Source organism: Hevea brasiliensis, chromosome 8, assembly GCF_030052815.1.
Source record: "Hevea brasiliensis isolate MT/VB/25A 57/8 chromosome 8, ASM3005281v1, whole genome shotgun sequence".
Taxonomy (NCBI): Eukaryota; Viridiplantae; Streptophyta; class Magnoliopsida; order Malpighiales; family Euphorbiaceae; genus Hevea; species Hevea brasiliensis.
In genome coordinates, this window is record NC_079500.1 from 20,088,319 (window position 1) to 20,115,878 (window position 27,560).

Sequence of the window (27,560 nt, forward strand, 5' to 3'; positions counted from 1 at the left end):
TTGAAAGATAAAAAAGTATAATAAATTAATATTAGTAGCGTTGGAATGAGCAAAAGATACAGGGGTATTTATGTCAAAAAAAATAGTTAGCAAGTACAGTTCTTAACTCTGAACTAGTGAGGGAGAGAGAGTGGAACTGTTGCAGTAGCTTCACCGACGCGCAACGGTCAGGACATACGGCACGTAACGCGTTGTTCTTATCGTATGGAGCCACGTGGCACTCCAAGTTGGCTTCTTTCACATGCTAAAAGATAACCGACAATAAATCGGATAACAACCAGGTCTTGCCGTCCATTTTCTTGGAATCTCTAGCTGACCGCCACGTGGCCATGCTTATGTGGCCATGCTTATGCACCATTCTGCCACGTAACGCCCCTGTTACAGTTGAACATCCTCTACCCTTGACAATTCTAGTGGCTATTAGATAAATAAATAAAAAAAAAACATCTATTTTGAAAAATTATTTATTTTTCAAATTTTATTATTAAAATATAAAATTACATTTTCATATTTTTAATTAATAATTTCTCGATAATTCTTTAATAATATATAATTATCAATGAAAGAAAATTATATAATAATAATAATAATAATATTTTTTTATTTCAAAATTGCAAATTAAAAAAAAAATATAAAAAAAAAGAAAATTTAAAATGAAGTGAAAAAAGAGAAGTGATGGTTAGTGTAGTAAGGTAGGTTAAGCACATGCTAATAAGGATAAATTAGAATTTGAGATGAGTTAGCATATATAATGAAAGTTTGTTGAGAAATGGTTTATATGAATTAGATGGTAAGTGGGCAAATGGTATTTTTAGGCCTATTGGAAGATGGGAGAATTCTATTGGATTTAAATTCTATTCCATCCATTGGTACCTATACTTGGAATGGTATCTAATTTACTATTAATTTATTACTATAATGTTTGAATTTTTTTATGATGATTAGTCAAGTGGTAACTTCTTGTTTTGTTTTTTTGTTAGAAGGTGGAGGTAAGTGGGAACTTTGATAATCAAAACTATGTGCTATTCTCATGGATTTTTTAGTCCCTTGATTTCTTATTCTTTTTTAATTATTAACTCTAATTAAATTTTAAATTTCAAACTTTATAATTTTGAAAAAAAAAATTAATACTACTAAATTAAAATTTATTAGTAGTTCCTATTTGGGTTATGGATGATTATAATTAATTATTTTTAATTTTCATAAGGATGTTTGTATTTATTAACAACTTTAATTATTGTTCATTTAAATAATTAAAAATCTCATTTTTTGGATTTTTAATTTTCAAGTTTTGCTTGTTATTTATTGTAACACTTAAATTCAATACAACTCATTATTTAAATTATTTAAAATTAAATTAAATTTAAATATTGAATATGAAATTCAGCTCATTTACAATCTCAGATTGAAAAGGGATGGCTCAACAATACTTTTGGAGCTATATAGGAAGAGGCATGAACCTTTTAATTGTGGTTATAGTGAGATAATGCATAGGGGACTTATGAAGATAGACATTGACATAAAATATAATCTATATATAAATTATTAGGAAAAAAAGAAAAAAGAGAAAAAAAAATTAAAATAATTAGATGACAATTAATGTACACTAATTTAATTTTGTTCAAATCAAAGACTGCCCATGTGAGGCATGATATGAATCTTAGTTCATAAAATATTATATATATAGTTAGGCTTTAAAAATATATATATAATATATAGTTATCAAATTAAATTGTTTATATATAATGGCGTGCTATGTGAGTGTAGAAACACAGCTGATCTGATGTTATCTCTGACACAGATGCATCATTTTTTATTATTTATTTTTCTCATTAGCCTTAATTAGGGATTTATATTAATTTATCTATCAATAATCGCTTATGCATGTTCATAATTTTTTTTTCATTGATTAGTATAATATTTTCAATTATCTAACTTTATCCTTTCTCATTATATAATATTTTAACATATGATTTAGTAATTAATATTTAACACCTATCATTAATTAACATTACAATTAAATAATAGTTTTTTTAAAATAATTTTCATAATTTTTTTATATATAAATTATATTTTTTGTGAAATAGACAAAATCTTAGTAAGTGGGTTGATACTTTGAAATCCTACATTGATTATGGATAGATATATCTGGGTTTATAAGGATTAACATACTTTGGTAAAATTATTATAATTTTATTAAGAAATAAATTTTTTTCTTTGTATATTTATCTTCAATAAATAAAAAATAGAGAATTAATTAATTATATATTTATAAATGAAAGTATTTAAAATAATTTTTGAATAATTGAATAGCAAAAAGGCAATAAAAAAAAGTCAAATTTATATGGGAAGAAGAATTATTCCATAAATTAATCTATAATGTTCTATGGATGCAAAATCAAAGTTTTATTCTTCTATACCATTTGATAGTGCCACTCGACTTCAACCCATGCTGTGTCAGAAATTAGATAAAGGGATACATTGCTTCCTTCACTCTTTCTAATGCCGTAGATCAATCTATAAATATTCCTCATCTTGTCAACTTTTTTTTTTATTTTCATTATTTATCTACGTGGATAGGGGTGAGCATTTGGCTCAAACCAAATCCAATCAAATTAAATTATAAAATTTAAATTATATATTTAGAAATCGAACCGAATCGAACCGAAATGGTTAAAAACTGAATCGAATCACTCTATTTCGATTCGGTTCAAACCGATCAGTTTTGATTTTTGATTAATTTTTTAATTTAGACTTGATTTTTAAGTTATTTAGTTTAATTTTGACTTTGATTTAAACCTAATAAACATTAATCAATGAAATTAAACAATATATATATATATATATATATATATATATATATATATATATAAAAATATAATTTATAAATTTTCCATGAAAATAAATTAATTCAAAATCTGATTCAGTTCGATTTAGTTCGATTTGAATATATAAAAGTATTATTCGGTTCAGCTTAACTAATTTTTTTCTCTTTAAAACCGAAACAAACCAAAATAACCAAAATTTTTATAATATAAAACCAAACTGAACCGATTTAATTTTAAAACTGAACCGATTGAATCGAATTGATTCGATTCGATTTGATTTTTCTATTTAAACCGAAATCTGCTCACCTATACATGGATATCTTACAATTAATAAAAAGAAGACATTGACACATAAATTTTATTATTTTTTGTTCCCAGATTAAATAAATTAATACTGCTGCTGGGATGCCAAATTCGGGTTTATTTTATCCCAATAAGCACATATTGGTGTGGATTCTCATCTATGGTTGGTGTGTTGCCTATGCAATGAGCTAGAAACAAGCATATTGTTTTTTTAATTATTAGCTTAGTGAGTGTTTGCCATTGAATTTATAGATTTAAAACTGTTTGTTTTTAAAAATATTATTTTTTATATTATAAAAAATAGTTTAAAATTTTATTTTATTATTTTAACATTTTATAATTAAAATTTATTAAATTTAATTTTTAATTATTTTTAATACTTTTAAATAATATATTTAAAAAATATATTTTTTAACAATAATGTCAAATATACTCGTGTATTTTTTATATTGTGGTCAGAGGATTGAGAATTACTTAAAAAAAAAAATCCTTTTTAATGCTATTAAAAAAAATAGTTCAAAAAATTTATTTTGTTATTTTGTCTTTTTTCTTTTATCAAAACTTATAAATTTTATTTAAATTATTTTTAATACTTTCTAATTAATATATTTAAGATCAATTGGTAAAATAAATTTAAGTTAAAAAAAAAAAGGGGCAAAAACCAGCTGGAATTTCAATGATTAATTAAAAGGGATGAAAGGGAAAACTTTTCTTTCTCTTTCTGAGCACAATTATTTTGAATCAACGATGAAGAGGTTGATTATTAGGAAAGATTAGATAAATGTAAGTGATCAAAAGAAGAAACGAGTTGCAGAAGTCACGCCTCGCGTAATCACTTCTGAATAGCAAGAAAACCAGAATTCAGGATTCTTGGCTCACGTGTGAAGTCAAATTTACCTCTTCCTTCGCTGAAGATTCTGGGAAACCATTAGGAAACTTTCAAGAATGATGAAGAAGAAACTTGATAAACCCATTTATGTTTCTCTTTTAAGACTTTTAAAATAAAGAGTGATCTTCAACAAGCTGGCTGATTTTATATATATTTTCGTACGTAATTGGATTTTGCTTGTGGAATCTTCCTTTTCATCTGCATACAAGTAATTTCATTTTCTTCCTTTCTTTTTAGACATTTATTTTTTTGGAATAAAAACGATGTGTATTGGATATGAGATTTTTCATTCCCTAGTCTTCATTGAGTTCAGCTCCTCCATATATAAAGGTTAAATTAGGGATGTCAATGTCACAGATTTTATCGATACTCCTAATAAATTTTAATAGAATGGGTTTAAATAGTATATAATTGAGTCTAAATTTAAAAAATAATACTCTTTATAAATTTGAGTTAAGATTCAAATTTTATATATTGGATACTCATTACTCCAACTCATTTATATAAATAATTAATTAAATATAAAATATATAATTTTATAATAATATTTATAAATTTTATATGTTATATTTTAAATAAATAAAATTTAAATATTTTATAGAATTATTTAATTTTAAAATATAAATTATTAATTAAAAAACATTTTTATGCAAATTATTAATTAAAATATATAAAACTAAACAGATTCGGTCATTATTTAGGTTATAATAATCAAATCTGAAACAGATTTGGATAGTTAAAGATAAATTTTAATTAAATTTAGGATAAATTTTAATAATATAAATATTAATTGGGTTTGAATTTGAGTAGGGGAGAGTAGTTTTCGGTTTAAACTGAAAAATCAAACCGAACTGATTCAATTTAGTTCAATCGGTTTGGTTTTAAAATTCAATTTATTTGGTTCGGTTTATAATTTTGATAATTTCAGTTAATCGGTTCGGTTCGGTTATTTTCATAAAAAATCAAAAAAACTGAACCGAACCAAAATTATTAATATATATAGGAAATCAAAGAAAATCGAACTAAATTGAATCGAATCGAATCGAATCGAAATCAAAGAAAACCTAACCGAACCTTAAGATTTTTGAGTTTTGATTTCTAATTTTTTTTTGTTTTTATGTTTTATTATTTATATTTAATGTTAAAAATATGAAATTTTATAAATTTCGATTTGATCAGTTTAAAACCGAATTAAACCGATATTTATCTGTTCGATTCGATTCAGTTTTCTCTTATTAATCATTTCAATTCGATTTTTAAAACTTTTAATTTTTGATTTTCAATTTTATAATTTGAGTAAGGTGATTTTAACTGACATACTGCCCATTACCATTACCATCACTAAGTCAAACTTAATTTACTTGCAAAATTAGCCTTAGTGAAAAATATAATTAAAAATACAAATAATTTTTACAATAAAAGGAGGGTTTAATTTCACTAACGTCCTTCAATTTTAAGAGTTGTTTCATTAGCCTTCCTTATCAATTCACAGCATAAAAATACTCAAATTTAAATTAAAACCACCAAAAAGTTTATATGCCCATATTTGGACATGTGGCCATGGGAATTAAACACAATAAAAAAATAATTTAAATTTTGATTTATTTAAAAATAAAGAAAAATATATAGGCATATCTAGATTAGTTTATAACTAGAGTATATTCAACAGAATCTGATCAGATACTTTTGATGCATTAAATCAAAGCTAAAGGATTATAAAATTACCTTTAAAATTAAGAGATGGTTAATAAAATTAAACTTACAATAGAATAAATAAACTTCAAACCAAAAAATTAAATTTTTAGTGCACAATCTAATGGTGTAAGTACCAAACAATCATTAGTCTAGCTCTAAAAGAGTGATATCTAAATTAAAATTTTATGATAATATTGAATTTATAATTAAAATTTTATAAAATTTTCAAATTATATCATTTTTATACCTAAATTTTTTTATTTTTTTACAATTAAATATTCATATTTTCAAATTATTTATAAAACATAAATTTTATTACTTAAAACTAAAAATAATTATTTCAATTTAGCCTTCACAAGTTTAAAATTAAATTTAAAAATATAATTTATAATATGTGAAAATCACACGTGAATTTGATTATCTTGATTATCGAATGATATGAATGAGACACTGAATTGGGTATATCCAAATTTAGGTAGTAAAATTTAGAAGTTGAAGGAAGATAAATTCATAATTGCAAGTGCTAAAATTATACCAATTTATAATTCATTTAAAATAATTTAAATAAAATTTATTTAAAAATGAAATTTATTATTTTGATATAATCATATAACATAATTTAAAATATAAACTTTAATTAAATTTCATATATAATTATATAATTTCATAATTAAAATTCATATGAATTCTTATTTGGCTTACTAAAATACCATAATAATAAAATAAAAATTATAATTTCTTTTTTATTAAAACATCTTTGATGTAATATAAATTTATCATAATTAATGAACTTATGAATCAATTATATATATATATATGTATAAAGCAAAACGATAGGAAAAAAAAAATAAAAAGGTAAATGGATGAGAATAAAATATAGTCAAAATAATTTATTTATATAAGTTTCATAAAAATTAATAAAAATTTATTTTAATTATGACTAATTTAATGAAATTAAATTTTAATTTTTAAAATTGAAACTCAAATATATAATTATAAAATTTAATTAAATTTTTAAAAATAATTTAATATCACACCTTACACCTCTGTAAGGCATAACATGATTCCGTAGAATACGTAATGAATTACCGCACTTCACCTACCGATAACTCATTAAGTACCTTACAAGGGATTTTAAAACAATTATCTTACTTTTGTTAAGTAGTGAGCATTTTCTAATAGGTATTTAAAACATTTACTTGAAATTAAAACTAGTTACTATTTTTTATCCATTTTATTTTTTCGCAAATTTTATAAAAATTTTGGCAGAGTTCTGTCTTTATTTTGAGAAAACAATTCTTTAAATACCTGTAAAAAGCACTTCTAAAAATGTTTTCTCAACAACTACTTCAATTTCATAATCAAACTCAATCCATTTCAACAACTCCACAAATTTCAATCAATTTCTCAAGTTCAAAATTCAATAATTCTCAAAATACTAGCAACACATTTTATTCAAATTAAATAAAATAGTTTCACTCATATTTTATTACAGACAAAACAATTTCTATAAATCCCTACTAAATTTACATCAAAAGAAATACAAACTAAACTTTATTACAAACTTTATACAAATTTTATACAAACTGCTCAAGACCAATTTACATGTCCATACATTTATATGCAATACATACATCAAAAGAAATATTTACAATTAGGGTAAAAATTATACCCGATAACTTCAAGCTGAATGATCTTTAATCCTTAGCAGCTCAGTCTGCTGCTCCTCTAGTCTCTGTATCTGCGACAGCAATAGAAGCTATCGTCGAGTACTAGGACTCAGTGGTGCACAACATGCTAAAATAATCTTTATACAGAAATAAAATCACATTTATTCAAAATTTGAACTGAGCATGCGAGTTAAACACAAAACACAATTTATGAGATTTTAATCCCAAACAATTTCATTTTGAAGTATCAAATCACATTTCATAAAACCCAAAGTTAGATCATGCCATTCGAAATAAATAGAATCTCAATAGCCAGAGGCTAAAGAGAAATCACATCACAAGGCTAGCTAGCTCAAATATATGGATATCCATTCACATTCTCTTCTACTGGCACACCTCAACACTTCTCCAGAGAAGGAATCAAAATTCGAAACTAATTACCCCCACTAGTCATGCTAGTGAGGTGTTCAAATATATGGTCATGACACTGTGGTTTTAAAACTTATCTTAACAATTTGCTAAACATTGCTATTTCAAATATATACAATAACTTTCATAATTTAAATCAAAACATCATAAATAATGTCACAAATAAACTTTCAACAATTTAAAGCAAAAGTAAAATACATATTTCATTCACTTTATCAATGAATTTTAAAGCATAGTGATGTTGTGCACAAACCTCAAGCGAGTCGCCTCTTGGCCTTAATTCGGTTCCTCGGGTTCTTTCCCGGTATTCTTTTCAACTGAAACACATAATTTTACAGTGTTTCAGTACCATAACTTAGCATAAATCCAAAAATAAATTTAATTTCACTTTTACCTAGCTCTAATGTGCTAAACTCGACATTCTATAATTTTTGTGTTTCGGTGTTACTATTCACTACACTATTCAAGTCAAATTGTTGACTTTCTAAGGCTTAATATGTATGGGAATTCCAACTTCACCCACATACCACATTTTGATCACTAAATTTATTGGTTTTGGTTATTTATTCAAATTCTAAGTCTTTTAAGTAAATTCGATAATTTTTAATTTTGGTGTCTAAGGTTGCACTGTTCCATTGGTCACTTTACTGTTGGAATTTGATAAAACTTTCATCATAGAAAATGTTCCCCATTGTCTTAAGTTTATTCTCATTTTTGAATCACTCCAATTGGAGTTTTGTAGCTCAAGTTATAGCCATTTGAACTATGACTGCCGGATTAGATTCAACCCAGAATTTTGGGCAATTTTTGGTGCTGGTAGATTTGGGTCACCAATTTGGGGTGGCCAAATGACTTGGTTAATGACAGAATTTGGGTTTATGTTCTTCATGAAAGTTTTAGGTCTATATCTCATCTAACCACCAGTAAAATTTCAGGTCATTTTGATCTGCCTAGATCAAGTTATGACTAAATGAACAAACACTGTTCATTTGGTCAGTTTGTATAAGGCAGCCTGCAATTTTCTAACTTTGGTCAATTTGTTCACTAGATTTTAGTCACTTTTTGAGCATGCTTCCTAAACAAAAATTGTGTCATTTAGTGTTTATTTTCATTCCCAATTGGTCTCATACCAATTGGACTTGTAAAATTTCATTTTTGATCCCTCAAAGTTGATTTGGTCATGCTGCCAGCAACATGACCACACTCCCTCCGAATTTGACTTTAATTCCAACACTTCTAACACACTTAATTAGGTCACAAATGACCATTTCTCACTTCACATTAGGTCAAAGACACCATTTACAAGTTTCTCACATTTTTTGTCTCTAAACCCTAATGTTCAAAACCCTAATTCATGTCATTTGTTGCATTTAGCTAATTAAACACTTATAAACATGCTCCCTTAACTCAATTAAGCTTCCTAACATGTTTAGCTCAAACAAATTTATACTTTGTCCAACTAAACCCTAGCTGTCCAAAATTCTATATAATCCCTCAATAAATTTTCTTTCCATTTTAAGTTTATTTACAAGCTCAATAAGTTAGAAATGTAAGAATCAAACTCAAATTATCAAATTTGATTACTAACCTTTTATGTAGAATTTCTTTTTTCTTCAAAACTTCTTCCTTTCTTTTTCTTTTTGTTGTCAAGCTCCTTATGTAGGTCTAACTACAAGATTTAATATTGGAGAGTAAGGTTTTTATGGTGGAATTGAAGGTTTATGAAGCTTGATTTAAGAGCTCTAATGGAGTTTGAGAGAAAGAGCTAAGGGAGAGAGGTGGGCGGCTTCAAGGGAAAAGATGACCAAATGGATTTTTTTTTTCTTTTCTTTTGTCTTTTTATCTCTTTAGGAAGACCAAAAATCTAAATAAAAAAATAAATTAATTATATTCTTTATGGCATCATGCATGATGTCATCACCTTTTGACTTTTCCATTTTCTTCTTTTTTTTTATTATTTTTTTTTATTTTTCTATTAGTTCTTTAATTTAATTCTCGATTTCGAAATTTTCTTTTCTCCGATTTTATTTGACAGTTAGGTCAGGAGTCAGCTCTCGGGGTCAATTGACCAAATTGCCCCTCGCCGGTTCATCCGGTTTGCAAATAATCTAATATTTCTTTCGGCTCTCTGACCTAATTATTTGACTGACTTAACAATTCTTTTTCGTGATTTTCTCTTTTCCACTGTGTTTATAAGGGTCCTAAGGACCGTGGCGTCACATTTTAAGATTCGAAATTTGAGTTTAAAAAGACTTCGCAGTCGTTCCCGAAAAAGTCGTCCATCGCTATGACTCTCCGCTAGTTTAACTTTTTATGTTCTGTTTTTCTTATTTATACTTAACTAATTGGACATTACTAATTATTTGTGTTTATGGCTTATCTAGTTGTCTTAAGTATGGTTTTAATCCCCTTAATTGTCCGGACCGACACCGGTCACCGGAACAGTGAAATATACCAGGCTATGCAAACGGGGTGTTACATTTAAAGTAAATATGGTTGGGCTCATCCCAATAAATTAGTCTCAATTATTTATAATTATATTTTAAGTATTAAATTAATTTTTTTATATTGCAGAAAATACTGAGTGCCTGCCTTATTACTTGTGTTTAAATTTTAAACCCTTTTTCTCTTAGGCAATAGCACTACTAGAAAAATAAATTATTAAGTTAGTAATTCTTTTAATTATAATATAAATTTAACTAAGCTTTAGAAATTAGAATTTTGAATATCATTTTATTAGCTTTAGAAATTAGAATTTTGAATATCATTTTATTATGTACAATTTAATTGACCTTTGAAATTGGAATTGAAATTGATTGGAAATATAATATAAATTTAAAGTAAAAATTATTATTTTTTAATTAAATTATTGTTTTATTACATTTTTGCATCAATAAATTTAACATGAATCATTTGTAAAAAAAAAATTATTATTATTATTTTAATTTAAAAAATTTGATTGTGTTAATAGGATATTTAATTTGATTGCTTGATGATAAATATATTTTGTTTAATGGCAATTAATAATCATTGTTTGATTATATAATTATTCTATGAATTCAATCCGATAACCTTCAAATTTTAATATCTTATTAAAGGAAATGTTTATGTCTATTCAAATAATAAAATAGCATATTCAGACTTTTTATAAGATGATACATAATAAATTTTCAATTAGGAAAAATAATTTCATAAAAATAGAAATAAAATAAAATAAAATAAATCATTATTGACAAAAAAGTGAATAATTATATATATTAATTAAACTTTAAATTTGAGATTTTTAAATATTTTGTAATTTCTATTAAATATATATATATATATATATATATATATATATATATATATATATATATATATATATATAATTTTTGTTAATTAAAAACAAATTTGAATTCTTCCATTTTTTTTAGGAAACAAATTAAATAAATAGAAGAAGACAAAATCAGAACTTAAAATTCCCAAATCACAAAAGCCTGCTCAAGCTTTCCCCTACCGGCAGTTCGAATTGAGAGCAGCTTTTAGAGAAATCACTCACTCAGTCTCTCAGGAGCATGGCAACCTCTTTCCTGTCTCAGCTCTCAGCCCCAACTCCAGAACTGGCGACTCCATCTTCTGGCCTTCCAAATTCCTCTTTCCTCTCTACCACCAAGCTCGTCTTCTTGACCAATACAAGAAAACAGAGATTAGTTCAACAGAGATGCTACAAGCCCCCTTCTGCATCTGGGAAGTCTTTCGACCACATACCCAAGCAGTTCAGACAAGAAAATCTCAAGGATGGATGTTAGTCTCTCTCTCTCTCGCCATTTTCTCTATTTTTTTAATTATTTTATTGTTTATTTCTTTGGTTTTTGGTTATGAGAGTGATTTTAGTTTCCCCAATCACAGGTAGTTTGTGGGTTTTTGGGCTATTATTAGTTACCAATGGAAAAGAGAAGAATTTTGGGCATTCAATTTTTTTGTAATTTTACTTAACTGGGTCTGTTTCTAGCTTTGCTATTATGTCTTAGCCAATGGATAATCAAGCCTGATAGTTTTTATGTGTTTTTAATATGGGTTTCTCAGAATTAAAGGAAACGTGTGCTTAGTCATCCATTTGTAGGATTACACAGTGCTTGTTCTGTAATTATGTGCTGAAAGATATAGTGTAAGTTGAAAGTATCTGCCATTTGAATTGCAATGAAATGATAAACTACCAATAACTATAAGGTCTTGAATGGGGGATAGGTTCCATGTTTGTTGTAAGAATATAATTGGCAGCTATGGCATTGGAACTCATTTATCTTGGCAGCCTTCTATTGGGATATATATATACACTCTACTTACTATTCATCTCTGGCACCAGCACCAAGTTTTTTTTTTTTTTTTTTTTTTTTGTATTTCCAATATGTTCCTGCAAATATTTTTTGAGGTAAAAAAATGAATTCAATTTAATTTTTGGGAGTTTGGTTGAGAAATTGTAAAAGATCTTATTAAGATAGTACTTGCACCCTATTAGCATAATTAGCATGTTAAGTCCTTATGAGTGTCATGTCAATTGGCCACGTGTGGTTCATAGGATCAGTACTTTCAAAGTGTGACATGTACAAGCCAATAGGATCAGTACAAGATGGATGAAATGAAAGAGTGCGACAGGTGTACTATCTGACCATAAGATCCCTAACAAAGTGAAAGGTAAGTTTTATATGATTGTCGTCAGACCAAATATGTTGTGTAAGAGTAAATATTGGGCATCTAAAGTACAACATATCCACTAGATGAGTGTGGTAGAAATGCAGAAGTTAAGATGGATATTTAATACCATGATAGTGGATACGATTAAGACTGATTGCATCCATCAGAAAATGTACATAGCATACATTAGATAAAATGAGGGAGGGTTGATTAAGATGGTTTGGCCATGTCTAACATTGAGCATTAAATGTTTCGGTATGAAAGTGTGATAAGTTAGTAAGGAAAGGATTAAGAAGAGAAAGGGGAAGACCTAAGATTACTGGTATTAAATGATTTATAAGTTTTGGATATTTATGTGGACTTGGTGTCTAATAGAGTTGAATGGTGAAAAGGGTTCCATGTAGCCAATCCTAGCTAGTTTGGGATTAAGGCTTAGTTGTTGTTGTGGTTCATACATTTCTACTTCTTGGAAATTACTTGCCAGAAACTGGGAAGTGACGTTTACAAAAAAGTTATTTTCTAGGAAGTAGTATTTTTAAGTGTTCGGTTTACAAATATTTTCCTTGGAACTGCAGCAACCTTTTTTTTTCTTTTTTAGTTCATTTGCAAACTTCCTCTAGGAAGTGTTTTATTACTATATTATCAATAGAAATTGATTTTAGGAAAGCATCTAAATATTGTACTTCCCAGGAGTTGGACTTCCTTAGCTCACTCCCTGCAAAACTAATGGGGCCTTTAGCCTGGTAATGCATGAGATGGGAGACGAGGGACTTTGCTGCACTGATCTGTTAGGACAAGTGTGGGAATTTTCTCGTGCAATCAATTAATGATTGTTACGATGTAGGTTGTACAGTTAGATGGATTCAAATAGCTTTCCTGTTCAAATGTTCCTTGGAATATGACATTAACATGAGAAGCAATATTCAAATATAATTTTATTGCTTAACAAAATCACTAATTGGTTGATGGGTTAAAAAACTCACTTGTTGTATGTGCAGAAAGATATTAATGGTTTTAACTTTAAGGCAGTGCTGCCAGTGCCAAGGCTAACCTATTTTGCTTGTCTTACCTGCAAATAATTCAAATTGAGTCCCTTTCTTTTGAGGGGGTTCTTCTCAATCCATACTGTGCAACTGCAATTTTTCTGTGCTTACACACACACACACACACACACACACATCTTTCCTTGTTTTCTTGGACAAGTTTGGTTGTGTTATTTTCCTTTCTTTCTTTATAAACATGCAAAGTCACATAATTTTTGAGAGCCCCTATTATTATATTGTGACTTGTGAATTTCCCAAGAGCTCTGAATTTTCCTTTTTCATTGCAAAACAAGAGAGAATTCAAATTCTAACTTCCCTTTCTCTATGAACATCTACAGTGATGGATAATTACAAGAATGTTCCACGACATCTTTATGGCCTTACTCCTTCACAACTGGACATGTTCATGACTGAAGATAATCCAGTCCGTCGACAGTCAGAAAGTGTTACAGAGGTTTTTCTCTTTTTAATTACTCAATGAAATCATCTATTTGGGTTGGAGTTGATGTATTAATAACAATTGTGCATTATTAACCATTCTTTAGTGCTTGTTGGAGATTGATTTCTAATCTATAACCTAAATCTTATGGTAAATCAACCATCCTTATAAATTCTTGGTTTTTGACAACTCTTTACAGGAAAGTATCTCTTCTAGAAAGAATTATTTGGAGCATGGGGGAATGTACAGTGTATCAGGCATGATGGATAGGGGTCCTTCAAAATATAGTATGAGTGTAAGCATGTACCGTGGAGGAGGAAGAGGATATGGGAGACCTAGGAGTGCTCCTCCGGATTTGCCTTCTTTGCTCTTAGATGCTCGAATATGCTATCTGGGAATGCCTGTGAGCTACTGCACTTCATTTCATCGCTATTCTTGCTAATGGCTTAAAATTTTTCATTGCTTGTACCATCTTGATATTGGGTCTGATTCCTGCAGATTGTACCTGCAGTCACCGAGCTTCTTGTAGCTCAGTTTATGTATTTGGATTATGATGACTCTTCAAAGCCTATATATCTGTACATAAACTCATCTGGGACACAGGTAAGGACATTCTTTTTCTCCCCGTTCTAGTGAAACATTGCTTTTGATCTCTAGATGAGATGCTGACTAGCATTCTGAAGATTCCTTAATCTCATTTACTTTCTAAAATATATTTACTTGTCTTTGTTAATTTGGCTTAGAATGAGAAGATGGAAACTGTTGGTTCTGAAACAGAGGCATATGCCATTGCTGATGCCATGGCTGTAAGTATTGTCATCTACTTTTGATATTAGTTTTCTGTAGATGAATAACATTAGTATCCAAGATAAAAATGGACCTCAAGAACTTTGTTCTCTAATGACACTAGGCCTTGGCATATCTGATCATAAGTTCTAAAATCTCGTGGAAAGGTCCTTTCTGTTTATACTATGTAAATGGATGGTCTTTTGTATGCGTGCGTGGTGCAATTATATATGTGGTTTTCAATTAGTTTATCATCCTTTTTAATCAACCATTTAATGTGTTTGAAACTAACTGTGCCCTGTCTTTCTTTCTCTCTCTCTCTCTCTTTTTTTTTTTTTTTTTAAAGTATTGCAAATCAACTGTCTATACTGTGAATTGTGGCATGGCATATGGTCAAGCAGCAATGCTTCTTTCTCTAGGCGCCAAGGGTTACCGTGCTTTACAGCCAAACTCATCCAGTATGATCTTACTTTTCCTTGAAGTTTAAAATATTAGCATGGCATCTTTTGGTGGACGTAGTTTGCAATCTGGAACCTATTAGGGAGCAGTAATGTGATTTTTCTCATTTTTCTTTTACTGTTTAACAAATTAATAGTGAGGGAGCCTTTTACTGGATTATGGTTTTAAAATCACTCCCTTCACACTCTTCAAACCTTATCTTGTAAAGTTCTAATTTTATGGATAAGATGACCTCTCAAATATAATCTTGAGGAAAGTATGTGTGGAAACAACTGGACAGACTGATGTTAAGTCTTACAACCTTTAAATAAGACTTAACTATGATTTTTGTGTTTTCTCTGCCTGTTAGTTTATTTCCTTCTTGCTAGCTGTCCCCTCCCAAAACACTACCAAATTCTCTCTGTGATTTTGCTTTTAATTTTTTTTTTTAATGTTAAATTATTATTGCTTTTGGTGCTGAGCACAAAATTGATTAATCTTCTGAGATGATAAATTGCTTGTTGCGGTGATGAATTTGGAATAGAATTCAGAAAATACAAGTTGATATCATACCCTTTGTGCCATGTCTTCTAACAATGTCATTTTGAAATTCAGCCAAGTTGTATCTGCCAAAAGTTAACAAATCAAGTGGGGCTGTGATAGATATGTGGATTAAGGTGCTTTCTCTCTCTCTCTCTCACTCTTCTCTCTGGCTATCTATCTTTGTGTGTGTGTTGTGTGTTTACTTATTCTTTAACAAACATTTTCTCTTTCTTGTATGAACTTCTTTATCAGGCCAAGGAACTTGATGCAAACACGGAGTATTACATTGATCTACTAGCAAAGGGAACTGGGAAGACAAAGGAAGAAATTAATAAAGACATCCAGCGACCTAAATATTTCAAAGCACAAGAAGCTATAGACTATGGCCTTGCAGATAAGATAGTTGACTCGAGCGATGATGCATTTGAGAAACGGGTACTGTTTTCATTACATGTCCGTTATGTTTTCTATTAAATTGGATGCACCAGTATGCACTTCAGTAATTTTTTTTTTTTGTTTTTTAATATTCAGGATTATGATGCATTGCTTGCTCAATCAAAAGCCATGAGGGCCGCAGCTGCTGGTCCGAGAGCAGCTCCTTCAGGATTTAGGTAATCACAAAATAGCATAACATCAAGATGGGGAGAAAATTATCAAGGAAGTTTTATGCAGTTGATGGCGGAGTGAAGCCAGTTACTATGACGAGGCAGACCTTGGTCAATGCTCTTGTTCCTAAATGCTGTATCCAATGTGTACAGCTTGGGCAAAGGGCTGTGTAAAATCTACATGTGAAACAAAGGGTCTTTCTTAATACTGTAATACAAACAACTCAATGCTTGTTCTTCCTGTTGCTTTAACGATAATATAATTTTGCTAGTTAAGTTTTTTTTTTTCTTTCTGCATTGCCCAGATTCAAAATTTTTGGTTTATTAATTTCAGAGGTTTGGATATATAATGTTAAATCAAACCGAACTTTCCGGTTTACAAATAATTCTATTCAAACATCGGTTCTCATTTTACTTAAAGGGTGGCTTCTAATAAGCTTAATCACTCCATTAACGGATAGCTTTTATGCAGAATTTGTATTTCCTCCATTAAACTTGACGCTTTCAATGAACTGTTTGTGTTTCCTCCAAGCAACAAAATTTGTTCGCCGTTTATCTTACAAAATAATGAGACTTTCCATTGCTACAATTGCATATATTGAAAGAATAGAGAGCCAGTGTATACAGAATCCAACAAATTTCAGCTTTTAGCATAAACCTATAGTGATTGCTTGAAATAATGACTAAAGAGGAAATGAAAATAAATAAATAAATAAATGAAGAAAAGGATTCTGGGTTAATTTAGAATCGGTTCTCGCATCAAGCGTCAAGTTCAGATAGCTTCATAAGGGAGAATGAAGCCCATTGAACATCACTAATTGCCACGTATATTGAGAGTACCACAGAACAGGAGCTTTTGCAGGTTCAGTTATGTTGGAGGATTAGGAAACACTTTTGGTTTTGGCTTGACTTCTATATCATTTACGCTGCGCACAAGCATAGCAGCTGGCTTACGCCTGAAAACTGAATAAGTAGCTATTAGGACTGACGAGAGAAGGAGAGGCATGGAGGGAGAGAACATAATCATTCTTACGGTTTGTCTTCCTCTTCAAATGTGTAGCTTGATGCCACAGCCAACAGAAGGCCATCCCTGCTAAATGAGAGTGCAGCAATGCTTGATAGATACTTTTGAGTACTGTAAAAAAAGAGCAAGATTATATAAATGGGCCATAAACTTCCCAGAAATAAATCAAGAATATTGGATTTACGGCAACCATTTACCTGATAAAGCCTCTTTTTATTGTTCCCATCCCAAACATTAACAAATCCATCACAACCTCCAGCCGCAAATGTATCATAGCTGCAGGTTCAATTTGCAGGCATCGAACAATGAGAAAAAGACTATAACACAAAAGAGTCGCTATCGTTACCAATCTTAAACAATAAATATAGAATTTATAGTCAACATCAATTCAGGCACAAAAAATCCAGATAGAGCTTGAAAGAATGTTGATTTTATGCCTTCAAATGACTTAAGTTCGGGTGCACTTCAAAACCTTATATGAATGAATCTTAAATCAAAACAAGCTAAAGGAGAATTCATTTTCAATAAAGAAATAACATTTATTTCTCAACACAAGTACTCTGCAGTTTTTATTGGGAAAAAGATGAAACATATACTGGCTTGAGTTTCCAGTCAATTTAGTCAGAAAATTTCAGTAACCTTTTGCTAGGCCATAATAAATACAAAAGGACCTTTATTATCTTGTATAAGCTATCATTTGTGTGACCAGGCCAAACAAATAATCAGATTACCAAAAATGATTCCTTGGCACTATTCAATCAAACAGTTCATGAACTCATTCCATAAAGAATCTTGAGAAACTTACACAGGGTGAAATGCAATAGCATTTACTGGATAGACAATGTCCCTTCCAGCTTCTGATTTTCGATGACACTTGAATGCATATCCGCAAAAAGCCTAAAGTCCATCAAGACGGTGAAATGAATGACAAGATATTCTGCCACAGTACTAATGCCATACTGCCCTATTACATAATTATACCCTGATGGAAGAAGGACCATTTATTGACTACTTTCTAACACAAAAATCAGGAGTGAACATCTGCCTTAAAGAGCCAAAACAAAATGGATGACGAGAAATCCTAGCATTTTACGAGAAAATAGAAGAGAACACCAAAATCATGCACTATTACTTCCAAAGAGGAACATGTATGAACAAACCTTGATACACATAGAAATACTATAAAAAAATAAAGAGCAAAAAAAAAAAAGCATTCGTCACAAGAATCTCTGGAAGCATCAAATTTAGATATCTAGCAAAAATTATCAAAAAACTATAGTTGATAGGACTATTAACATAATCAAGGAGAAATGCAAGATCAACTTCATATCATGCTTCTTTATCATGCAGAGATATAACGCATACTTTTTTGCTTGACTAGCCTCTGAAAGATTAAAAAACTCCATTGCAACCCTCCCTTCAACTGAACTAAGAGCATATCCTGCATATGGTTGTCTAGATGATGAGTATCAAAAAATAAATTTACTCCGACAAATGACTAGAAACCTAAAATAAAGCACAAGAAAGAAAGTGAAGCATCGGTCTTCATTCGGAAAAGAGTAGAAGAGAATATCCTGTCACTTTGGCAGTTAGGGTCAATACCTGCAGCATTGGGATAACAGCGCACACATCGAGTTTGATATTTCAGTGAAGATTCCCTTCGTTGCTCAGGTTGACACATATTCCGAAAATCATAAATATTTACATGTCTTCCTGCAGCAGCTACTACTAAACGATTTCCAGCAAGAGATAAAGAGTAAACACGCTCAGGTTGTGAACATGTGCCAACAAGAGTGCGCTCCTGTCCACTCGCTCCTCTGGGATCCCAACATTTCAGTGTTTTGTCCCAGCGACCAGTGATGACCTGCCCTATGATTGACAGACGCTAAAAAAGGTTGCTACCTTATATTCTTTCTATACGTTCTTATAATTTATAGCATGGCTAAATCATTGTGATGAAAAAAGAGCATAAACGATATGCTGTCAAGAAATAGACCAACTAAAAGAAACTTCTTTTACATAGAAATTAAATAAATAGGAGGGAACTATCATAAGCAAATTTATGCATAATTTTCTTTCATACTTCCAACATCTGGTCATCCACCGAGCCTATAGTTACCATTTAAGCATTCCTTTGAATGGATCACTGAACCTACATCTTCAGATAATTTTTTTTCTCTTTGGATATGCTTGTTGTAACACTTTTTTTATTTTAATATTTCTCATCAAGTTTCTCTTCTCATGGGCTCTATTGCATATTTTTGTACCTGGCATGCAGGGCCTTGCTAAATATACTGAGAAAAAACAGTACCATTTTCCTCCCTTAATTCTTAGTCAGTTGGTTCAGTGTCTCAATCACACACACCGCAAGGCAAATTAGTCATTCCAATTATTAACAAATGCTTTCATCTATATTATCACCAATTACCAAATAATCAACGCATTTACCTTATTCAAAAAAAATACTGAGACAAGAAAAGCTTTTCAACTGCCTAACCTACTACAGCTTATAAGATAAAAAATATAAACAGATTTGAGCTTAACTTGTGGGAATTAGAGATGAAATTAAAACAAGCAGCCTGAGTTTATGCAGGGGACAAGAATTATTGCATTCTGGCCCTATAACAGGAAACATGTAAGGATTATCCATATGATAGCAATGCCACATCAAGTTGATGAAGAGGCTCTAGACAAGTTAAAGCATGTAGGTATCATAACTGACTCCTCACTAGGTTGACAAGCCCAACAAGTCTTTCAATCATATGCTAACTACAAAATTGGCTGCCATACCCCAAAAGACAATGCCCTGTAAGATTTCCATTTTTTGTAACAAACTATGTGCTGCATAATACAAACTTCCAACAATATGATAATTTCAACTTTTGCATCTGTAATTCTGTATAAAATAGTAATGCAACTTCATGAAGTGATAAAGAAATATCAGACATTGCATATGCACTTCCAAAAAGCAGTGGGTAGCAGGACCATAATACTATTAAAAGCATCATGTAAGTTAATATTTGAAGAATGCAAGTGTCAGTATGTCTCTTTTGTCTGTTCCAACTTATGAGTAAAACCAAACTATATCCCTAATTTGGTTGCTATTGTCAAGTATCAGCAGTTGAAATAGACAAAACATGCCATACTTGCTTTTACTCGGATATTTAAATTCAACCAATTTTCACTCCCTTAGGAAATGCCATATAGACATTTGTGATGTTGAAATGCTATACCTAAAACTTTGATATTTTGGCAAGTGCATTTTATCTAAAATCCGTTGCACTGGTATACATATAAAAATGTATAAAACAATTAAACATTTATTTCATCTGTGTTGTAGACTTAATCTGATCTGCATTCATGTTAATCAATGCCATCATATCATAATCTTTCCACAAATTGATGTAGAAAAAATTTAGTGGCTGCTTATCAAATTATTTTATCAAAATCATTTTACACCAGAATATACAATTATAAGAAATTAAACAAAAAGAGAAGTCAATCCTAGTTTAACACACCTGCCGCATAAGAATACTCGATACAACGAACAGGTGTGTCATGCCCATGGTTTTAAATCACGATCGCGGTTGCAATCGCGGTCACAAGCAACGGAAACGAGCCTGTAACGGCCGTAACGTAACGGTAACGGTAATGGCCTAGCGCTACACAAATTTTTTTGAAAAATTTGCAAAATTCATAAAATGAGTAGATATTGGTAGAAATAAATAAAATTAAGATATACAACTATATACTAAGCATTTATATGTCAAATAAAGACATTATCATCTATCATATTTGGACATAATTAACATTAACTAATTTAGACCTGAAATAATTATATAAATTGTAAATAACTAACCTTATTACCATCAAAATGAATATCTAGGAGGTTCTTGATAGTCTTGACTTTGGTGCTGACTTTGAGAGCTTTGATCTTCACTTTGTTGATATTGACTCAATTAATAATACTATGATGGATTGAAACTGAATAAGGAATCAACTGGATTAGCGGGTTGTGGAATGTATGATTGCTCTGAATACATAGGAGGGGGATAATTATATGGATATAGATTTGAGTGTGCTTGTCCATCTCAATATCCGTAATCACTAGTAGATGTAGATGATTAGCCTCCATGTATTATATTTTCACCATGACCATACCCATAACTAGATTCAGAATCAAAAGAACACTCTCCGTGTTGAACACCTTTGCCCTTTGATAACGATAATTCAGCACCACCAGAAACCTGTGATCTACGATGTCAATATGTCTGTGGCCATTATGGACATGGAGCTTCGCCACCAGACACTCCACCACCTTCACCACCGCCTCTACCACCTTCTTGTAATTGTGAAGTAGCACCTACACCAAGTCCACCCATTGATCCTCATCCAACTTCACCACCACCACTATCGTCATCTCCATCATCATCATTACTTAAACTTGACAATGCAAAACAATGTTCAGGTCTAACACTGCCTCTAGAAGCACCACTTCCTTCTACTTGAGTTGGAGCAATATCTTCCTCATCCAATCAAGGATTTTCTTGACCATCAAGCACAGGAGATTCCCTTCCTCTAACCATGGATTTAACAGGCCATCTTCTTCAAAAATGTAATTCATTTCTAATTCTATATCTTCTTCCTCATCATCATCATCATCCACCCGGTTCATATTCAGTATTTCTTCTTCTAATTCTCTTTCTCTATTTTCTTTATCCCTTTTAGCAACTTCAAAATCCTTCAACATAGTATGCATGTTTTTCCTTGCTTTTGATGACACTTTCTTACAACCAGCAACTTGATCAAGTATATTAGGCAAGTGTAACTGCAATCTAGTTATTCCTCCCATTATTTTTTTTTCACAAAAATTGCAAATCATTTCTCCTTTCAAGTAGATGGGGGATGTGACGAGGATGTTAGTCATAAGATTAAAGCCGGATGGTTAAAGTGGAGACGTGCCACGGGAGTTTTATGTGATCGCAAGATTCCCAATAAGTTGAAAGGAAAATTTTACCGTACAACTATACGACCGGCTATGTTATATGGTAGTGAGTGTTGGGTACTGAAGGAGTCGTATGCGTTTAAGATAAGAGTTACAGTGATGAGAATGTTAAGGTAGATGAGTAGCCATACTAGACTAGATAAAGTTCGTAATGAGAGTATTAGAGAAAAGGAAGGAGTGGTGCTAATTGAGGATAAATTGAGAGAAGGGAGATTGAGGTGGTTTGGTCATGTGAAGCGTAGATATACGGAGGCTCCAGTTAGACAAGTAGAGCACATTAGGTTAGAGGATAGAAAGAAAAAAATGGGTAGACCTAAATTGACTTGGAGGAGAGTAGTACAACATGACTTAGAAGCATTACATATTTCTGAGGATTTAACCCAAAATCGTTTTGAGTGGAGAAAGCGAATCCATATAGCCAATCCCAAATTTTTGGGATAAATGCTTAGTTGAGTTGAGTTGAGTTGAGAGTAGCAAACCTCCATCCAATGTCGTCGCTTGGTTTACCAGTACCGCTACTTCCTCGAGGCATTTTCACTGTTGAGGAAATTATATCAACAACTAAATTTAAACAAGTATTCAATTTAAATTTAAACCTTAAAGTTTAAACTTACAATTAAATTTATGAAAAGTAATGTAAACTTTTACAATATCTACACTTATACTTAGTTTTAGCAAATAGCAAATATCAAGAAAATTAAAATTTTATATGATATTATTTTGTAATTAACGATTATTTTAATAAAATTAATTCTAAAATTTTTTTCAAGAAGTAACAAACAACAATTCTAAACATATTTTTTAGAAAAATATATCAACATTAAAACAAATACACATAAACATATAGATCGAGGAAACTAATACTTCAAACTATAAACTTAACAACAAATCTAAAATTAAAAACAATTTTGGAAAAATCAAATAAGTAACTAAAACTAAATTTAAACAAGTATTTAATTTAAATTTAAACTTTAAAGTTTTAACTTACAATTAAATTTATGAAAAGTAATGTAAACTTTTTCAACATCTACACTTATACTTAGTTTTAGCAAATAGGAAATATCTAAAAAATTAAAATTGTATTTGATGTTATTTTGTAATTAATAATTATTTTAATAAAATTAATTCTAAAATTGTTTCAAGAAGCAACAAATAACAATTATATACTTGTTTTTTTAAAAAATAAATCAACACTAGAAAAAACACATAAACTATAAGTTTAACAATAAATCTAACATTAGCAACAATTTTCAACAATAAATATGCAAAAAAAAAAAGAAAAAAAATCAGTAAATAATTGACATAAATACCAAAAAAATAAAGAACACTCACATTTTTAAGACGTTGCAACTTGCAAGGTTGTAGAACTTGTAGTAGAGTAGAGAAAAGAGAATGTTAAGGCCTTTTGTTTGCAAGAATAAATTTAGAACACTCAATAGAGGGCTGCTCACTGCTGTCTTTTGTTTCCAAATAAGAAAAAATGAGTTATGAAGGTGGAGACTAGAGGATGGAGCATTATTTGAAAGTAAAAAAGTGAGTTTGGACTGAATTATTACTTTAAATTATTCTTTGCTATTTTAGACTGAAATTAGGTGATTTTTAGACTATTTTGGACTGATAAAATTATGTGATTTCTGCTCCCCACCAGCCTATAAATTCTGCTACATTGGTAACGGTCGTTACCGTTATTTAAAGGCCATTACCATTATTTAACAATGGTAATGGCTGTTATTTTGAAAATCAAAATACGCTCATAAATGACGGCCTAAGGGGTAACGGCCTCCTTTAAAACCTGTAAATAACAGCCGTTTTATTTGATTCCATGTCTCCAAGTGGGGGAATATAATGCGTGGCATTTTGGCATGTTCCAACGGAGGCAGCACTTTTAAAGTCTAAAACTTTATAAATACCCAAAATCTGAGTATTTTATTTTAGTTTTTGATGAATATAATTTCTAGCAAAGTATTTTCTCTCTATTTTCATTGTGTGTGTGGAGCGTGTTTCTATTTGAGCTTCAGGCTACGTCAACTCCTGAGTCTAGAACCACCAGGTGCATGGCAGATCTCAGTTCTTCCAAATTCTTTTGCCCCATTTTTGCTTAACTGGTCAAGCATAATAGTGACAGTACATTACTGTCAAAGCTTCAAAACCATCTTTAGCTCTTTATATAATTTAGAGAGCTAATAATGTAGGATCAACATACTATAGTGTGAAGAAATTCTTAAACCACATATTTACGATGTTGCATACTTCAAAAATAAAAAAAAAGCACTGTGCTAAAATCCAGCAATTATTGTGGAGATTGAAGTATACTTCGATACAGTCAAGTAGAAACCAAATAGAAAACTAGGGCAAAATAAAAAAATGAACTGACCGTCGCACAGTGTTATCGGCGCTAGCACTGAACCCAGATGAGTCATCATGGAAGCAGCAGTCAAGCACTGGACCACCGTGCATAAACTCTCCCCGCAACGCATTAGCGCCTGCATCGTACAATCTCACACTCTATAGACCAAAATAAGAAGCTAAAAATCTGATATTGAGCGACACTGAAATTGAGAAATTAAAACAAGATATGGATTTCACTCGAGAAAATGTTGAGAGCGAAGAAGCTATACCTTATGCTAGGAGGAGACGAGGAGCCGGTCGCTGTGATTGGAGAAGCAGAGATTTGATATTCCATCGGAGGGTGGACTGGAGAGCTCGCGGCCGGAGCCCGGTGGCAGAAGCACAGTCGTCATCGCTGACTGATTAGAGAAGAGGCGAGCGGTGAGTGGTGGTGCCGTGGTGCGGGCTAGGGCTTTGGGAGACGGACAAGGCCGAGAGAGGGAGATTTGAAATTTTGAATGTATAATATGGCGCCAAGCCTAAGGTTTATGAATGCTTACGTACACAGAGGTATGTTGAATTTAAATTTAAAATGAAAGGGACAACGGAGATGAGATCGCTGCAGCCTGCAAACACAGAGTGGTTAAATTATAAGTTAATTTTCAAATTTCTTAAAATTCATAATTTATTTTTTTACTTTTACACAAATAATTTTTTTTTAATTTTTTGTTAATTAATTAATCTTTCTATTTAAATTTAGTTTAATTTATTGTTAAGTATGGATTAAACTAGTTGACAAAAAAAAGTATGGATTAAACTATTAAAATATTTATATCCATTACTTACAATATGAAATAATTTAAATTTTTAAGATATTATTTTTTTAATAGAATAATATTTTTATCTAAATTTTATATTTAAACAGTTAATATATATACTATTTAAATAATCATATTAAAATGTAATATATATATATATATATATATATATTATGATTAAAATATAATAAATACATTTTTTAAAATGTTCTAATTATGTTATTTTTTTTTTTGAACATGCTAATTTGCATTAAAAGCCCATTAAAATGCAAGAAGTACAATTTGAGTCAAGATACAAAAGAGAAAACGATGCCCAAACTAATGGCTACAGCAAGCACACCTAACTATCAAAGACTCAACCAGACTCAAACAAATAAAACCAACTCACCCTTAACTAAATAAAACCAACCCACCACAATAACTCTGTCCACCATAGATAACCTAGGAAAATAAAACATAAGTCACCCTTGTAGATGTCGCTACTACCACTTATTCTCACCATAGCCAAAGAAGCTGAACTGAGAGTGAACTTAGCTATCCTTGCCAGTAGTCCAAGGAGCACCATATTGCCTATCACATATCAATGCCCAAGCTCAAACCTTCCATTTCTAACCAATCATGCTGCATACCTTTAACCATCGAAGCAAGGTTGCTGCTGTAGAGCTCACTGACCTTCAAAGGCCAATAGGATGACCTCCCCAGCTGTAGTGTAGGAGTAGATCCTAGGGATACCAAACAACCTAAGCAAATATAAGCCTTCTTTCAATGCAGAGCACCCATCTTGACCCAAAACTAGACATTAAAAGGCTTCACAAGTACATGCAACAACTACCCATACCCATGAAGCCGAAACTAAGAAAACTAGGAAGCACAACAACCCAAACCCATAAAGGCCAGCTTCCTCTTTGCAGATCATCATAGAACCCTCACCAAGATAAGATCCAAATCTGCATCAAACCTTCAAAAACAAAACTCTAGACAATACTCTATGTTGACTAAAATAGTTGCCACTACTACAGCTCTTAGTGAGTTGGTCCTTCTTGCCACCCATAGCATCATCATAGAGGGAATTGTTGGTTTGATGAATGACAAATTCCTCCTCCTTAAGGCTTTACTAGGCAATGACCAATTAGAAGGGGTGTTGGGTCACTTGGCGCGAGGGACGACTAAAGATAGGGCAACCTAAGCTGAACATGCTATTAAGGAGCACTTCTTTTTTTCTTTTTCGAAGAAGACCCACCAATTTCTTTGCCCTTCCTTTTGTGCATATTAGCTTGGGTTTCTTTTCTTGCTTTCATCCTTGGTGAGTCACCATTCTTTTTTATCTTCTCTTTGAATTTCTTCCCCAATCAGCAATTTTCTTTCAAATTAGAGAGACCCATTTCATTCTCTTTAAAATCCCCACTCGTTAAACTTCAGCCTTCACCTACCATTCGATTTCTTTTCTTACCCAATATTACTACCTAAAATCCATTCTCTCTCAAAGTCTCACAATGGGCAGAGTAAAGGAAATACCTTATCTTATCTTGGTGACTCACAAAGAACAAAAGCAAGGAAGGAAACCCAAAGTTGACATGCATAAAAGGAAGAGCAAAGAAATCGGTGGGTCTTATTCGAAAAAGAAAAAAAGGAAGTGCTTCTCAATGGTGTGTTCTGAAAATAATTATTTCCCCTAAAACCATTTATTGGGATGTTTACAAAAGGTTGAATTTGATGATATATGAGTGGATTGTGGCTTAAAAGTGGTTGAATTTCATGAGTATAAACGTTATTGCGTACGAAGTGTTAGTGCATGATTTTTATTGCACTTTTGAGGTTAGAGATTCACACTCTTTTTATGCCACTTTGCCAAGAAAAGACGATGTGATTTTAATAGAGGAATTGAGCAAAATTTTTAAGATTCCTAACGAGGGAAATTTAGCAAGTTGCTTTAGGGATGTGGAAAAACTAAGTGATTACAATGAGAATGGTTTTACTAAGTCTATTTTACCTGTTATTACCAATATAAAAGATCAACCCTTTTGAGCCCTGCACTGACAATCC

The 27,560-nt window shown here is 30.8% G+C and overlaps 1 protein-coding gene and 1 pseudogene across 1 annotated transcript; one reads left to right on the plus strand and one right to left on the minus strand.

Moving 5' to 3' along the window:
- The first annotated feature begins 11,264 nt into the window (after positions 1 to 11,264).
- Positions 11,265 to 16,630, plus strand: LOC110663052 (ATP-dependent Clp protease proteolytic subunit-related protein 1, chloroplastic). The gene is made up of 9 exons (XM_021822262.2): positions 11,265 to 11,597; positions 13,870 to 13,985; positions 14,170 to 14,373; positions 14,469 to 14,573; positions 14,714 to 14,776; positions 15,103 to 15,214; positions 15,810 to 15,871; positions 15,990 to 16,172; positions 16,269 to 16,630. The coding sequence occupies exons 1-9, from the start codon at positions 11,369 to 11,371 to the stop codon at positions 16,350 to 16,352; spliced, it is 1,158 nt and encodes a 385-aa protein (XP_021677954.1). The 5' UTR covers positions 11,265 to 11,368; the 3' UTR covers positions 16,353 to 16,630.
- A 543-nt stretch (positions 16,631 to 17,173) lies between these two features.
- LOC110663058 (mitotic checkpoint protein BUB3.2-like) lies at positions 17,174 to 25,208 on the minus strand (annotated as a pseudogene).
- Between the last annotated feature and the right edge of the window lie 2,352 nt (positions 25,209 to 27,560).

Coding starts and splice junctions, on each gene's coding strand:
- LOC110663052 (XM_021822262.2), top strand. CDS start 11,369: ATGGCAACCTCTTTCCTGTCTCAGCTCTCAGCCCCAACTCCAGAACTG. Junction 14,574..14,713: donor TAAACTCATCTGGGACACAG/GTAAGGACATTC, acceptor AATTTGGCTTAG/AATGAGAAGATGGAAACTGT. Junction 15,872..15,989: donor TGATAGATATGTGGATTAAG/GTGCTTTCTCTC, acceptor CTTCTTTATCAG/GCCAAGGAACTTGATGCAAA.